Below are 17,487 nucleotides of genomic sequence, written 5' to 3'. Positions count from 1 at the left end.
GAGTTGGACAAGGCAGCCCTGGCCTGTGGCAGTGGCCAGGGAGCTAATTCATATAGACAACTCTATTTTCCTTTCTCACTTCTCTTTATCATATCTTCCAGTACTTGCTGACATGGTCAGGACTTAAACCCACTATCCTCTCTCCTCCTCCCTATTTCTCTTCTTAACCAGTTCCCACCTGGGCCAGGATCACACAGTGATTAGCAGCTCTCTAGCTATGGTGATGGCTGGCTTGAGCAAATTGAAGAGTAACATCCTCAACACGGCCCTCACAAAGCTGAGAAGGGACCTGGAACTAGAGGGATTATCATAGACAGGCATACATAGGAGGGCATGTTTGTCCTTCATCCCTGGGACCCAAGGCCTTTAGGCCACAGAGGTAACACTTGTAGCCTGTCTTCTCATAGCCTATAAACAGATTCATTACTGCCTCACAAAGGCAGAGAAGTAGATTGGGTTTCTACAGGTTGCTGATTGCATTTCTTTTAAGATTGAGGACTCTAGTGTCTTATGACTGATGCAGCCTGTTGCCCAGACTGGTGTCCTTCATATCTCTTCCAGATGCAGCAGTAGTCCATCCTACTCACACTGTGTGAAAGTCTTCCTCAGATAGTCCTCCTGGCCTTGGTACTGCTTCTGCCCCCACCCCCAGGGCAGGGACATGTGGCATCAGGCAGGGAAAGGTAGTAATTGCATGTGGTTCTTCAGAGCCTGGGTGCAGGGATTCCGATTCTGCCATGCTGGTTCTGTGTCCGTGGCAACTGCTTATTTACTTCCTGTCACATGGTGCCTGGCCTGGAGTAAACACTCAGTGATCTACAAAGAAAAAAACATTCTCAGTTATTCAGGTACTGTGTTCAGCACTTTTCATACATCTCAATTACTCCTCAGTGAATTATAAGTTATTCTAACTGTTTTGTAGATGGAGAAACTAAGACAGATTTGACGACTTTGCCAAATCTAGAGTGCAAGCCTGTCAGACTCCAGAGTCAGAGCTTTTCCTGCTCCACTGTGCTGCCTTCAGAAGAATTCTGTGTCTACTTCACATGCTTAAAGATTGTTACCATTTTCTTCCTGAGTCTCCTCTTTTCCAGGCTAATCTACCCCTATTTCTTTCTCTGGACCAAATCACCCTTCATTTGGCACGATTTTTTTTCTCTCCTGTACTAGGGATTGAACCTAGGTCCTCAAGCATGCTAGGCAAGTACTTTACCACTGAGCCACATCCCCAGCCAGGGCATGATCTTAAAGCTGTGTGTAGACCTCTGAACTGTTTAGTTGTCCATTACTCTCTTGAACTATGGGATTTTTGCCCTAGTGAGGCCAAAGCCATTTGTGGTCCCCAGTGACCATGTAAGGCCTGTGGCATTGGCCTTTCCTTCAGTAACCACCAGGCCTTGGCGGCAGAGCTGACTCCTGTCAAGTACCTGACCAGCCTTGGTGACCTGCCCCGAGCACTGACACCAGGCCAGCCTCTTTATCTCAGACATACTATACTGATCATCAAGGTCCTTAAAACATGCTCATCTACAGTCTGTAAGCCTTATCAATGAGTGAAATTTAAAATTTTATTTTATACCAATATAGACAATGGTTTCAGGAACCTTTTTTTGTGTTCCATAATAAGTATTGAGGAGAACTTTAAATCTTTAAGATTGTGACCACTTAGCTAGCTGTGCAGGTGAAAAAAAAAATTGGAACAATTGGTTGAGGATAGGAGTTTGGGACTTTTGGTCTGTTCTAGCCTTGGCTGTGGTGCTAATCTATGTTCCCTGGGTCTAGCACTGGTCCCAAGAGCTTACTGAGCTAGTTTAAGGGACTTCTAGAAGTAGCCAAAACCCTACACATTTAATGGTTAAAAAAAAAATGCTAACATTTAGGCTTTCCTGCTATAGAATCTGTTCGAAATACTCCCAGCACTGACACCATGCCAGCCTCCTCATCTCAGACATGCTGCACTGATCATCAGGATCCTGAAGGTGCTACCAGCTCCTCTTACTTGGCCAGCTCCCAGGAGGAAGATTCAGGGCAGAGTCTTCCCACAGCCCATGTTCGTCCTTCCCACCCATTAAAGAGCTTCGCTGTGCCAGCAATCCCACCCCCAGGACCTCCCACCTATGATCCTGCATTGCCAAGCACACCATTATTATCCCAGCAAGGTGAGTGAGACTAGCAGCACCACTGGATGGACCCTTTGGCTCAGGCTTGGGACAGAAGTAACCACTTATATGGAGAACAACAAAGCAAATCCTCAGACTTTTCCCAGCAATTTATAGTGTGGTATTGTCCCATTCAGGGAGCACATGGGCTCCCCTCCTTTGGGAATGCTTACAAACCAGAGAATAATGTTTTGTGCAACAAAGACTGACTTTTTGAATTGTGTTTTATGTTGGTAAAACCCAGTGACTTGGGTCTGAGAAACAGATCCAATCTCCCCAGCCCCCTGGAATCCCTCACTTCAGAAGGTGTATACGAGCTGGACCAGTGCCAGGGAGGCCAGGTACTGAAACAAGAAAAAGCCTTAGGACAAGGAGAGGAACTTTGTAGAAGGGAGGTCATTTGCCCAAGTTCACAGAGCTCAACCGCAGAACCTTGCCCCTTTTTTTCCTACTCTTCCATATCATTATCATTCTTTTTTTTTTTTTTTTTTGTACCAGGGATTGAACCCAGGAGTGTAGGGGTACGTAAACACTAAGCCACATCCCCAGCCCTTTTTATTTTTTAATATTTTTTTAGTTATAAATAGACCTCTATTTTATTTCTTTATATGCAGTGCTGAGAATTGAATCCAGTGCCTCACACATGCTAGGCAAGCACTTATCACTGAACCACAACCCAGCCCCCACTCCGGCCCTTTTTTAAAAACAAAAACAAACAAACAAAAAAAACACTTTATTTTATTTATTTATTTTTATGTGGTGCTAAGGATCAAACCCAGGCCAGCGCTCTACCACTGAGCCACAACCCCAGTCCCCCTTTTTTAAATATTTTATTTAGACACAGGGTCTCACTGAGTTGCTGAGGCTGGCTTTCAACTCACAATCCTCCTGCCTCAGCCCCCCGAGCCGCTGGGATTACAGGCATGTACCATCATGCCTGACTCATTGTCTGTCTTGATAGTTTATGTCAGAGAAGGTATATGATTCTCAAACTTCCCTGGTCTCAGGACCTCTTTATATCTTAAAAGCCATCAAGAATGCAGAAAACTTTTTTCACAAAGGTTATATCTACTAATATTTACCATATTAGAAATTAAAACCAAGTTATTTTAAATATTCATGTAAAAATAGCAGTCATGTTAAGATAAATAGCACATTTTAATGAAAAATAACTTTTTCTAAAAAACAGAAAAAATTCATTGTCCTGTATTTTTTTCAAATCTCTTTTATGTCTGGTGTTAGATTCTTTTGTCTGCTTCTGTATTCAGTCTGTTGCAATATGTCATTTGGTTGAAATATAAGAAGAAAATCTCAGGCTGGGATTGTGGCTCAGCGGTAGAGTGCTCACCTAGCAAGTGTGAGGCCCTGGGTTCAATCCTCAGCACCACATAAAATAATTAAATAAAATAAAGGTATTGTGTCCAAGTACAACTAAAAAATAAATATTTTTTAACAAAAAAAAAGAAAATTTGTCCTCACAGGTAGAAAGTAGTCTTCTCTCAGCCAACTACATTATCTTTATAGATAATTGTGGGTATTCTTTTTGATACTATAGCAAAACTCAAGTTGTAGTTTCTTAAAGACTGGCTTATAATGTGGAATCTGAAACCACATCCATGAAGTTTTCATACTCTGTTCCATTAGAATCCACTAGCCTGAAACATCAACATGGGTCATTTGGAGAATAGTGATTCATTAGCATATACAAATCCTCCAAACATTGATATACTTCATTCATCAGTATCTAAAAACATTCATTAATATCACCAGGTTTGTAACAATTAAAGAAGCTATCAGATTTGATGGCAGATAAACATTTTTCAAAATTGTAATTTTCATCTAAAACTTGAATTTATCATTGACAGTAAACACATTACCTTGTTCAATTTCTAGAAAATATCTTAATGACCGACCCATTTGTCAGTCCATCTTTGAACAAATGGTGTTCCATGATGAGACCAGCAATTTAGCTCACAGCTCAGTCTGTCACTTTCTTTAAGATCACATCATATTTGATATACAACAGAAGTACTTTTTCCACTTTTTCCAGTTTGTCACAAAACATTTAAAAGCCAAGTAATCAAGGGTCAAGATTTAATAAGATAAATAATTTTTGTTGTTCATTAAGAATGATCTTAACTGGAACTGGCTTTTTAAAAACTCTTTTTAAGTGCATGTCCATGAATGACTTTACTGTTTGATGCCACTGTCTGAATTAGTGCTAAGACTCCAGTTGTGTTTGCTTTCATATCCTCAGTGCAAAAGCAGCATAGGAAAAAGGAAAATGATATCTTTGTGGTATTATGAAGAGTTTGTCCTCCCAGACATTCTGCAAGAAGTCTGTGGACCTCTACACTTTGAGACTAGGATATTAATTTTCTGAAGCTAATGGAATATTTTCTCTCGACTCTTAAATTTCTGCTGCCTCTCTCCTTCCCTCTTGTTCCAGTAACTTTTCAGAGCAGAATTCCTGCACTGAGCCTATGTATGTACATCCCTCACCCTAAAGCAGTATCTGAATCTGGACTTTAGGTGGTGCCTTCCTGAGGTCTGGGGATGCAGCCTTTGCTACAACCTGACAGTGCCTTTTTCCCCCTCAGCTCTGAACCATCACATCCATTCAGTGAAGACAGCTTCCATCGGAACTTTAGGAAGGAGCCGGCCTCCTATGCCAGTGGTTGTTCCAAGTGCCCCTGAAGTACAGGAGACCACAAGGATGCTGGAAGACTCTGAGAGTGTAAGTTTAAACAGCAGTCAGCCCAGCAGCCAGGATGTCTAGGCACGCACCCAAAGGCCTTCAAGCATGTTGTTCAAGCTGATACTGTATGTAGACCTAGGCCTCACTGCCCAGTGGCAGGAAGAAGAGTTAGTCATTTGTTCAGTTGTATTTTGAGCATCTCCTCCAAGCCAGGAATGTGCTGAAGGTTTGGTCTGCTTTCTGTCTCATGCCCACTCTGGTGTGTCTTAAATTAGCTTATCATACCCCTCAGCTAGTCATACACACCTAACGTCCTCTCAGTTTGTCCCTCCTGCCTGGCCCTTTCTTCTTGCTTTAAATGCGGCATGAGTTCTTTCACCCCTCAATTCTGCTCTGTAACCTCTCTAAGAAGGATACTGGAGAAGGTGCTTGAGAGGTTGCTCTCGAAACAAACTGATCTGGTCTTTCCTAGATCTTTCACTCTCAAATCCCAATAAATAGTTGGTGCGATGGCATACTCCTTGGGAGGCTGATATAGGAGGATCACAAGTATTAGGAGAATAGTGGTTCACTAGCATACACAGATCCTCCAAACATTGATATACTTAGTGAGTCCTTGTCTCAAAAAACAAAAAGAGCTAGAATGTAGTTCAATAGAAGAGCAACCCTTGGTTCAAGCCCTAGTACCAGAAAAAAAAAAAAAATCCAATAAATATGTCTACCTCTGCATTTCCAGGTACAGGATTCTTTAGAGGAATGGTTGGGCGCAGAGAACAAGGGACATACTAACTGTCCTGACTGTTGCAAAGACCTAGAACGGGCACCTAGAAGGGGCAAGTAGTGGGGCCTTTGGTTCATGAGGTCATTGTGAACTGGGGAACGTGTGCTGAGAAAAGGGACATTGTACAGTGTCAAGAAATGACATCTTAGTGGCTTTGGATACAAGCTGCTACCTCTGATTCTTCTGAGCCAGCTTGAGTTTCAGTGTGTCAGTCCAATAGGATAGTTTTACCACTCACCACTTGATTATCTGACCCCTCTCTCTGGGCTCTCCTTCCTGGACAGTTCCTCAGATAATGCCCAGTGACAGTGTTCTCCTTTCCATAGAGCTATGAACCAGATGAGCTGACCAAAGAGATGGCCCACCTGGAAGGACTAATGAAGGACCTAAATGCCATCACGACAGCATGACAACCTTCGCCAGGCCAGGACTCCATGCTTGAGTCTAGAAGTCTTGGAACTTAGCCTTGAAAACAAGGAATTGTACAGAGTACGAGAGGACAGCACTTGAGAACAGAGTGAGCCAGCAGACCAGCCACCACCCCCGCATGGAACTAGCTCCAGGCACGGCCACCTGCCTTCTTCTGGTCAGCCTGGAAGATGCCTGCATTGGGGCAGCTTCCCTTTGCCTGCTGATACCATGCAGGACTGGGCACCATGGGCCAAAATTTTGTGTCCAGGGAAGAGGCGAGGAGTACAACCTGCATTTCACTTTGTGATCAGGCTGTGTCTTCGTGCTGCAACTGCATCAACTTGATGGAGTGTAGACATTGGCATTATGTACAATTTTATTTGAGTCTATTTTATTTTACCTTAAAAAAATATGATCCAAAACCAAGGAAGTCCATGGTGTTTTCCACAAGTGGTTGACATTTGACTGCTTGTTCCAATTACATACGGAAAGTCATTGACAGTGTGGGTTGTTGCAGGGGTTGGCTTGTTTTTGGTTTGGTTTTTATTTTTTAATTCTGAGACATTGCATCCTCTACCAGCTGTTAATCCATCACTTTGAGGGGGAGGAAATGTTGCATTGCTGTTTGTAAGCTTTTTTATTATTTTTTTATTATAATTATTAAAGGCCTGACTTTCTCCTCTCATCACTGTGAGATTACAGATCTATTTGAATGAAATGTAACATGAAAAGACTTGTTTGTTGTTTTCTGTGCAGATTCAGTATTGGGGTGGGGGCTGGGGGTTGGGAATAGGAAATGGAAGGGCTGCTGAGGTCCTGTGAATGTTCCAGTCATTGTACTTTCTTCCAGAAGCCTGCAGAGAATGGAAGCATCTTCTTTTTTGTCCTTTTCTGGTATATCCATCTTATTGTCACTACATTGCAACTGCAGTTTTGTTTGGATGTAGTTAAAAATTCTGTGCAATAGGTGGGTGTGGGGATTTTGCTGCCCTGCGTCTTGATTATGTCCTGGTGGGAATGTCCATGCTGAGGTCCCTGGTGCTGTTCCTCATGGAGTGATGCCAAGTATAGCAAGAGCCTGGCCCTGTTCCTGGATGTCAGAGAGCACAGGATAGAGACCCTTTGCTGCTGCTGAAGGTGGTTCCCTTGAGGAGGCTGGAGGTTAAGAAAGGAGCTTTGTTTCCACATGGGACTCCTGCTTCTTGGTGCCTATCATCAGCTAGGCCAGCTCTCACTTCTACACTTCAGGGCCCCTTCTGAAAAAGCATCAGCAAGGCTGAGGCAAGGCAGGTCTGTCAATGTAATTCTGCAAGTAGGGAATGAAGAAAGACAGTGGAGAGAGCATCAGCAGAGGCAGCTGTCCCCTCCATCCCAGCAGCATATGTCCAGGTCTCAGCCATACACAGAAGCCTTTGCGTTCGCAAAAAGTTGTTGTCTTTCCTTAAAAAGGTAGGGGCTGAGGTGTATGCTCATTTCTTTAAGATTAAGAATATGTAATGAAAAGTACAGGACTGAGCCTTGGGCATCTTCTCCCCAACAAATCCCCAGGCAGTGAAGAAGGCAGCTGGGGCTTGCGTGCTGTAGCCAACAAAGCTGCTCAGAGCCAGGTGCAGTGGTGCACACCTGTCATCCTAGGCTAAAGCAGAAGGATCACAAGTTTGAGGCCAGCCTCGGCAACTTAGCAGGACCCTGTCTCAATAAATAGGGCTGGGGATGTGGCAGTGGTAAAGCACTCCTGGGTTCACTCCCCAGTAACCCCCCCAAAAAAACCCCTGCTGACCACCAGTGGGGCTCCAGCCCACTATTCCAGGTCCCTGAGCCCTGCCCAGGCCTCATGAGTGCCCCCACAGGTTACAGGTGTGCCACCGACCTTTGATCATGGGTTATTTTACCTTTTTTAGAGCTTATTACACATTTGCTTTTCTACAACGTAAACTCCGTATTTATGATTTGGGGGGCGATGAGAAGTGCAGTGCTGGAACTCCTGCTGCCACAGAGCTGTCACGGCACAGTGCCTGGCAGGACTCAGGAAATCAGTGCATTTCAGCTGGTCCTGAAGAGAGCAGTGAGAGCTTTCTGGCCCCCAGGAGGGCTAGATTCCCCCAAAACTGTCTTACCTTTTGCCCAAAGAACATGCTCAGTATTGAGGGCATTCCCTCCCATGAACCCTGACACTTCTGTTACCTCAGGGCCTTGGTACCTGGATACTGCCACAGAATCAGGGCGGGGTGGGGGAGGGACCTATTTTTAAATGAAATAACTGTTCAAAGTTGGGGGATTTTTTAAAGTTAAGAAAAAGGAAAGCTATTCTGTATTGCACCTTTCACAATTGAATACATTTTCTTACATTTTCCTGTGGTTTTTGAAACTAAACCATTGTGTGTCTTGTCGTGTCCTAGTTGAGCTGCGGCTCAGCAGTTTCCTTCAGGAGGATGTGGAGCAAATGTGTCTGTTGCCTTGCAGCCTGCTGGAGGGTCCTGGAGGACTGCTGGACTGGGTTCTGTATACATTTGTTTGGCCTTTTCTGTAGTTGATGCTGTAAACTCTATGGCTTTTTAAAAACAATTTCATGTTTTTATTTAGTATTGGAAACCCAATACACTTTTTTAATCCAATCAAACTGTGGTCTGGTCAAATAGTTATTTTCCTAATTCAGGGGCCCCCTATACCCCAACTTCTGATAGGCCTCCCTGTTCCCCTTGCAACTATAAAGCCTATAATCCAGGAGATGTCTGACCATCCACCAGCCCCAAAGATGAGTTTTATCCCTGTCCTTGCCCTTTCCCCAGCTATTGCTGTTCTGCAAGGACCAAAGCCTCAGGAATGGCAAATGACACCTAAGCAGCAACCCTAAGTGACATACATGTCAGGTGTCTACCACACAGCTTATTCTGTGCCACAGTGGGCTGCCCTTCCCACACCCGACTCACCATTCTTGGATGCCTGACACCAGGGGCAGAGGTCTGTAGGGAGGCGACCTTTGCCAGGCTACCTCACCTTCTCGCTGCATTCACTCCAAGACTCCTTGTGTTGGCCTAAATTCTGGGCTACAAATAGTGGAGCCCACAATCGCCACAGGCTCACTGCCATCCATGAGCTTGCAGCAGAGTGCAGACTGTCGGGAGCACAGCGTGCCTCTGCCCCCACGTCCACCTGCCCTGCTGCCAGCCTGTACTTACGGAAACCCAGGTCCCACCATCCCTATTAGCACTGTCCAAGTCTGATCTCCCCGAGCTCCGCATCTGCTTGTCTGCCACAGCCTCCAGGTCTAGAGCCCTGCCTCCTGGTGCACCTACTGCTCTAGCACACAAGGATGCTCCTGAGACCATTCGTCTTTGCACATGGATGCCCTCTTCACTGCCATTCCTGTGCAACCACCGCAGCGCCTGTCTGCGCTGCCACCTCTGCATCCCTAGGTGGCGCTCTTGGCACATTTTACAGTGATGGGTCTGTCGGAGAGCCTGTGGGCTCTGGGGACAAGAGAGTTTCTCATTCCTTTTGGAACACCTAATGCTGAGGCAGTTTCTGACAATGGCTGATACACGTCTCTTGGATGAGTCCCAAGGACTCGTGGCTGGAGTGTGTTGGAAGTCTTCCAGCCTGTCCCCGCCCTTCCAGGGATTTCTATCAATCCCTAGTGTTCTGATGCCAGGACCCTCCCATGTCAGCAACAGGGACCCTCTGACAAGCTGGGATGAACTCAAAGATAACAATGACCTACCTGCCTGGTAATGACCTTTCTTGGAGTCCTAAGAATGTTGATGCCAAGACTACCTTGATGCTGGGAACTAAGACAAGGATGTCCTGCAGCTTGGTTCTCAGATGAGCGACATGGGCAAGGCTGGATACAAAGAAGAAACACCTCCCTCCACCCCTGTTTTCAGCCCTTCCCAATTTTAGTCACCTTCCTGCCAGGTGGGAAGAGCACTATCAGGAGAAACAAGGGCAGCAATAAACAAGCCACCAGTAGATGGCCTTTGGGGGCATGGGCAGGACACAGACAAGCAGGGAGCCGAGAGGGACCACCCCTGACCACACAGACAAAAGGAGCCCAGACAGCAGGTCCCAGACTCTTGGTCTTGGGGTTCCAGCTATCAAAGCAGGGAGCACCAGGGGTGCTGGGGGAGAGGTGGGAGATAGTAGTTGAGGAAGATAATACTTGAAATTTTTCATATGCAGTGTTAAGTGTTATTAAGACACAGTTACCCTTCAGCCTGATGGCCTCATCCATGTCAGGATACCCTTCTACTCAACTAGGAGCTTCATGGAGCTGGGAAATGAAAAGGGGCCGAGTTCAGAGAAGTTTAGCAGGATCATTTGCTGCATTTGAGAAGAAAGGTTTAGAATTTCCCAAAACAGTTGGAGGTTGGGCATCTGGTACCATCCCCAAGGTGGCAACAGGATTTGGGGCCACATGGGAAAGTGCCTCCAGAAGGAAATGGCTGGCCTTGAGGCTTTCCAAAGATCTATTAAATGGGATGATCTGAAAGATGACTTAATGCTGTTGGCACTTCTATGAGGTAGACTCCCTTCAACTCCCCAAGTCTTGTTTAACACCTGCCTCATGCACAGGCTTTTCATGAGCTGTAGTTCACTACCCCAGATGGAGAAAAGAGCCCCTGGCCCACGCAGCAGAGGGACCGTGAGTCTGGCATGTGCAAACAAGCCATAAACAGAATTGGTTGATTGGAAGCAGGAGCTCAGAGCCCAAAGTGACCAGACCCAGCTAAACTGAGAATCCACAGAAATTTAGGGGGCGGAGGAGAGGGCACAAGACCTGTCATGGGCTCCAGTTAACCTCATCCAGATTTAACAAGGCATCTAGTATCTGGGTTGTCATCATATTACACTGTCACATCCTCCCTGGTGGAGGTCCTGGAGCAGAGCCCCATTGCCTAGTTGCTAGGTGCCTGTGCTCACTGACAGCTCTACTGTCTCCCAAATTGGAGATCTGGAAGCTGTTCTAAGCTCTTCCCTTAACACCACAAAACATTGCTCAGCAAATCCTGCCAGTTCTTGCTCTCAAGGGTCCCCTAGAGCACCTCCTCCTTGTCTTTTAGGCAAGCCCTTGGTGGACCCCCTGCCTCAGCCTTCCACACAATTGCCCAGGTGCCTTTTCTAACTTAAATTAGCTATATCTCCCCTGCCCAATACCATGCAGGAGGAGCCTGGATCTATTCTTGAACACAAAAATGATGGATTGGGCACCCATAAGCAAAGTTGCCTAGAAATGGCAGAAGAACCCACTGATGGACATTCTAGATTACCACACAGAGGGGACACTGGCCAGGCACTGTGGCACAGGACTGTAACTCAGAAACTTTGCAAAACACCAACTCAAAATAAAAATAAGTAAATAAAAAAGGGCTGGGTGATAGCTCGGGGGTAGAGTGCCCCTGGATTCAATCCCCAGGACAGCCAAAACGAAACATGAAAAACTGGAACTGAAACCAAAGAAATCTTGTGGGCAGGTGACATGAGAGAAGGACTGTTCCTCCCCACTGAAGATAGTCCACGTCCTAGACTCGGCTTAGCCTTACCTCCTCTGCAAAACCTTCCTAAGTGTGCTCCCCCGGAAGAATTAGGAACTTGTCAAAGTCCCTTAGCACTGGTCCGTGAGGAAGGGCCTTCCTCACCCAAGAATCTGGGAGTCATTTATTGCTTTGGGATACTCCTGAGGATCTACTGTGTGCCAGGCACTAAGGATGCAAAATTAGGGAGACAGTCTGCATTCATTGCCTAGACAGAGCACAGACATTTAATGGACAGCTAGCAGACCTGAATGAAGTGATGTGGGGAAGGAAGGAGTTTTCAGCACTTCCTGGAGAGCTGAGGGGCAAGGTAAGACACCATTTCAAAAACAAAACAAACAAAAAAAGCCATAAAGAAGAAAATTACGTCAATTGCAGGACAAAGGATGGGACTGGAGGATATTATATTAAGTGAGATAATTCAGACTCAGAAGACAAGTATCTTGTGTTTTCTCTCACATGTGAAAGCTGAAGGGGAAAAAATGAGAAAAAACGGAATCTCATGAAAGTAGAATGAAGACCATGGGGTAGAGAAAGAGGGTCTGGTACCTACCTGTCCCCTCCCTCCTCCTTACCCCAGGAGGGAAATGGATCATATTATGTTCTATGAACGTAGGAATGTACCACAATTAAACCAGGATTCTATATAATTAGTATGTACCAATATAAAAATGTTTTAAAAGAAGAAATGCTTGGGAAGAGAAAGTAAAAATGTTCACTCTGAAATACATGGTTAAGAAAATGAAAAGGTATTCCACAAACTAGGAGAAAATATTTGTAGAACATCTCTCTTTTAAAGGACTTGTATCTTAAATGTATTATGATTCAATAATAAGGAAACAAATGACTCAATAAAAACAAATGAAGAAAGGTTTGAACAGTCACTTTACCAAAGGACAGGCATGATAGCAAATAAATACCTAAAAAGATTCTCAGCATCTTTAGTCATTATGAAAATGTAAATTAAAACCAGGAATTAACATTACACACTCTCTTGAATGGTAAAAAATCAAAAAGACTGACAGCATCAAGCATCATTAAGGGTAGGAAGTGACCAGCACTATCATATAACTGCTAATGGGGATGCGAGACAGTACTTCAACTTTGGAGAGGAAATCCGAGCTTTTTCTTTTACCTCTTTTTTGTGGGAAGTAACCAGGGATTGAACAGAGCCTCCCTATTTGCTCAGGCAGACCTCATACTTGCAATCCTCCTGCCTCGGCCTACTAAGTCACTGATATAACAGATATGTGCAATCACACCCCATCTGACAGTTGCTTAATATAATTAAAAACATACTTATGTGCCACTCCTAGGTCTTTTTCCTGGGCAAGGGTACTGGGAATTGAACCCAGGGGTGCTTAACCACTAACCCACATCCCCAGCACTTTTTTATTTCTTATTTTGAGACAGGGTCTCACTAAATTGCTGAGGCTGGCTTTCAACTCACAATTCTCCTGCCTCAGCCTCCCAATCCTCTAGGATTAACAAGTGTGCACCACCATACCCAGCTCTTAAGTCTTTAAGATCAACAAAAACCTATATTAGTCTTGAAAATTGCTTAGAACTTAACACACACATACACACACACACACAATGATTTAGCCATCTCACTGCTCACACATATTTCAAAGCTTCATGCTGCAAATGATAAACATACACAATTTGTATTTGTCAATTTAAATTTTTTTCATAAAAGAAAATCTACACTCACATGAAGACTGAAACATGAATGTTCATCAGCACTTTATTCTTAATAACTAAGCCAGAAGTAGCCCATCGTTCATCAGTGGAGGAGTGAATGACTCCTGCCATCCCATACAGGAGAATATTGTTGCACGTGGCACTGACCAAGTACAGCAGCACAAGGCTAATGAAACAAATGACACAGACTCAACAATTTGTGATGCCACCTAGATGACATTTTAGAAATGGCAAACCCTGGGTGACAAAAACCCAGATTTCCCAGGGTCAGGTTTGAAAGGAGGAGACTGCAGAGGAAGTTCTGGGGAGTAATGGAATATTCTATGTCCTAACTGGGGATGGTTGTAGGAGTGTGTCTCTTTGTCAAATCTCATTGAACTATACATTTAAATTGTTAGATTTTGTTACACAGAAATTATAGCTGGATAAGAAATACAATTAGCAGCAGCAACAAACATACAAGGAGCTGGTAATCAATCTAATACAAAACTTGATGAAGAAAATTAAAAGACCATATTGAAAGGATTGGCTAGGATAGTTAATGCCCAGCAAATATTCCAGATCCCCTCATATCAGTTATTGCAGCTATGTTATGGCCCTTGACAATGGAATATTCGAGGCAGTGATATGTGTCCCTGCTAGAGAGATTCCACATCTCTCCCATTGGTCTCTTCTTCTCCCAGGGGATATTTAAGACCTGGACGTTTTTTTTTTTTGTTGTTGTTGTTGTTGTTGTTGTTTTAAGTTGACATCAGTAAAGAAAGTGACAGCCTGGCCCACACTGGACTTTGTCTGAGCTAGAACAAACCTTTATTGTGGCATATTGTTGAAATCTGAGACTTTTTCTACTGGAACATTTAGCAAAGGATTCTAGTAATTGACCAAAAACATGGAGCAAGAGTGACTCCCCTGCCCTGCAGGTTGGAGGATAAGTGGTTAGAATACTTGAAACAGCTTGGCAATATCATTTTTGTTTTTTAGTTGTAGAGGAACACAACATCTGTATTTATTTATTTTTATGTGGTGCTGAGGATCAAACTCAGTGCCTCACACGTGCAAGGCAGGAGCTCTACCACTGAGCTACAGCTCTAGCCCTTGGTGTTGTCTTGTAAAGTGAAGATTAACTCACCCTTTGATTCATTTATTCCACCCCTAGCTATAGAGTCCAGAGACCCCATACACATCTTCACCAGGAGCCATGAACAAGAGCACTTGCCGCAGCCAAGTTGATATTGATGAGAACTGGAATCGACAGACACCCCCTTCTTTGGAAGAATACAAATGTAAATTGTGGACTATTCACGGACTGGAATGCTATACAGCAAGGGAAACGAATCAACTACCTTCCATGCATTATTAGGATCTCAAAATTATACTATTGAACAGAAAGAAAGAATTATGAATAGATGCATCATGTATGTAAAGCTTAAAAATCACAAATGCATTGAGTGGTGTATGAACACGGGGTGGGTATGACCCAGTCCCTAGTGCAGATGATAAAAAAGATACATTCTTTGTAAAGAAATGTAAAACAATAATAAAACTAACTGAAGCGTAAGTTGATTTTTATTGTCACCATGTACCAGCAATGCTGAACAATATTACTATCAGTATCCTCCTCCCCCTCAAGGAAACAACTTCCAATCCCCACTCCCCCACCTTGGTGTGTAACATTGTTTAGAGACATTTATTTCCCTAGTGGAGGGATCATGAAAAGTAAGGGGATGACACAATTAAAGCCCAGATGAATGATTTTCCTTAGAGGAAGAAAATAGTTGGGCATCTTCACAGATGCTTCTAGGTGTACTCCTTATGTTCTATTTCTTAAACTGGGTGGTTGGTAAACAGCTGTTTATTTTACTTTTAATATCTTATTTGTGTGATATGTCTTCTTCTGCATGCATGACATATTCCACCTTCAAGAGAAATGAAATTGAAAAAGCCAAGTGAACAGGCAGTGGCTGGGGAGGACACACTCTGGGTGCACTGGGACCTGCATGCTCAGAAGAGGGTGAAAGGGCTGCTCCTTCAGAGGAGGGTGAGCAGCCCAAGTGGCAGCAGCCCCTGCAGGATTGGGGGCCTATGATGAAGGGGAAATCTGGGAGGCTTTTGCCTCTGAGTGGGAAGCCATGGGCTTGAGTGAGGTCGCCCTGGGAGCATGTACGGAGTGACAAGATAGGGGTCACGGCTAGAGGCCTGAGGAGCACCAACCTTTTGGAAGAAAGAGGAGCCCTTAAAGCTAAGGCTGAGCAGAAAGGTGGGGCAGTGAGGAGACAACAGGGACCCTGAAGCTGGGGAGGGCCTGGTCAACAAGGTCAGCAGCCCCTGGATTCCACTGTGTGGGCCATAGGGACTTTGTCCAGAGCCATTCCAGGTGGAACAGCAGCGGGGAGAGGCAGAAACCAGATTGCAGGGGAGGAAGAAGTGATGCCCAAGGAGGGAAATGAGGACAGGAAGTTGGGACAACTCTCAAGATGTCTGAGATGAGAGAGGGGTGTCAGCTGGGAAGGGAAAGGGGAGGGATTTTATTACATCTTTTAAATTTTTCTTGCAAATTTCCTAGTCTGATTTAGTCCCACTGAGGCAGAAAGGAAGTCTCAGGCCTTCCCACCGTTTCTGGCCGCCATGAACACAGCAGGTGCCCCTGGGGGCTGAAACATGGGGGTGGGCAGTGGCAATTCAAGGTGAGGGGGAGCCGTCTCCCCTGGTGGGGAGGGTGTCTTATCACTGATGTTGTCTTGAATTGGCAGCATATGGTGATAAGGGAAAGCAAACTAGCACTGAAGTCATTTTCATTGTTGTTTTTAATACTCTCCCAGGACAACAGCTCCTACCATGCTGCCGGAAGGGGCAAGGTTTGAGTCTCAGGGCCCTGAGTGTGCATCCTGGCTCCTTCCATTCTAGCTGATGGGGGTGAGATGAGTTCCTGCCCCATCTGAGCCTCAGAGTCCTTTGGCTCACTGTGATTAGGGCTCATTCTGACCTTGTAGGATTTTGTGGGGGATGGAATAAGGTAACAGGAAAACACTCAGGGTCTAGAATGCAGTAGGCACTTACTGAGAGTCCTTCTGGAGTAGGGAACAGGGAAGACAGTGACTGGTGTGGCCACCGCCTTAGCAGTTTGGTTGGAATCCCCAGTGAACCCCAGGAACAGCCCCCTCTCCCAGGCTTCCTACAGTGGCTGTCCAGCTGAAAAGGTTTCCCCAGCCCGAGGCCAGCCACCCAGAGGTGGCGGCAGTTGTCTAAGCACAAATTGCCTGGCAGCACCTGGGCCTGTCCCTGTGTTGTGCCTTCGGTCCCAAAGGAAGCACCACTGCCTGGCCGCAGGGGGGCAGTTGTCATGGGGACGCCAGGCCCTGCTGAGCTGCCTCCTTAGCAACTTAACGGGGACTCCCAGGCCGGTTGCCATGGAAACGGCCTCAGCAAGCAATGATGGGGAACGGCTGGCCACCGGGATCCCTGCCCTTTCTGGAGGACTTTCCCCTTCTCCTGCAGGCAAGAAGGCACTCCCTGCACCACCGGGAGCCCCGGGGACTCCACTTTCCCAGCCTCAGGCCTTCCCCACACAGTGAGGTATGAGGGCCTGTAGGGACCGTCTGCTGCAGGGTTGGTGGAGGGGACCAGACCCAGCAGCCCCCAACCACCACTGGCACTGGAGGGGGAAAGACGGTGCCACACCTCCTTCCAACTGGGCCCCAGCTCTGGCCCTTCTACCCAGCCTGCCTGAGCCACACAGAGGTCCAGCACTGTGCCCCCATCCTCAGCCACCCCCATGATGCCTTCCCCCCAGCCTGCCACCTCAGGTCCCCAGCTTCCCTCCAACTCTTCTGAGGGCCCTGCCTGATCAGGCAAAGATGGAATCTCCCTTCTCAGCTTCTAGCATGTTTACTACCACCTAGGACCCTGGAGTCTTGGCAGTCGGGAAGGATCTGAGTCAGGGTCTACACTTCCCCCAGCTCTGCCTCCCCCTGCAGTAGCAAAGATGCAGACTTAATGACCCACCTGCAGGTACACACCTGTGTTGGGCCTTATATACTCCTGTGCACGCCTCTGTGCACAGAGCTCGACCCAATGGGCTTGAGAGTGAAGGTTTGTACACACGCCCATGTGTGTCCCAAACCCTGTACAGCTGGGCTTCTGAGACTCCAGGATTGCCCATTAACCTCACCCAACCCCGACCCTGTCCCCTAGAAAAAGGCAGCA

At 45.8% G+C, this 17,487-nt stretch overlaps 1 protein-coding gene across 11 annotated transcripts in view; it reads left to right on the top strand.

Moving 5' to 3' along the window:
* Neo1 (neogenin 1) overlaps positions 1-8,669 on the top strand; it is a 247,958-nt gene extending 239,289 nt beyond the window's left edge. For all 11 annotated transcript variants that reach the window (XM_058573828.1, XM_058573827.1, XM_058573825.1 and 8 more), the window contains 3 exons: positions 1,896-2,159; positions 4,760-4,896; positions 5,965-8,669. In XM_058573828.1, the coding sequence (XP_058429811.1) occupies positions 1,896-2,159; positions 4,760-4,896; positions 5,965-6,048 (485 nt within the window). In that variant the 3' untranslated portion in view covers positions 6,049-8,669. The remainder of the gene's footprint in view (positions 1-1,895; positions 2,160-4,759; positions 4,897-5,964) is intronic.
* The last annotated feature ends 8,818 nt before the right edge of the window (positions 8,670-17,487 follow it).

This window comes from Marmota monax, unplaced genomic scaffold (assembly GCF_021218885.2).
Source record: "Marmota monax isolate L192 unplaced genomic scaffold, Marmota_monax_Labrador192_F-V1.1 WCK01_AAM20220418_F8-fsc00111, whole genome shotgun sequence".
NCBI lineage: Eukaryota > Metazoa > Chordata > Mammalia > Rodentia > Sciuridae > Marmota > Marmota monax.
This window is presented reverse-complemented; position numbering and strand designations above follow the sequence as displayed.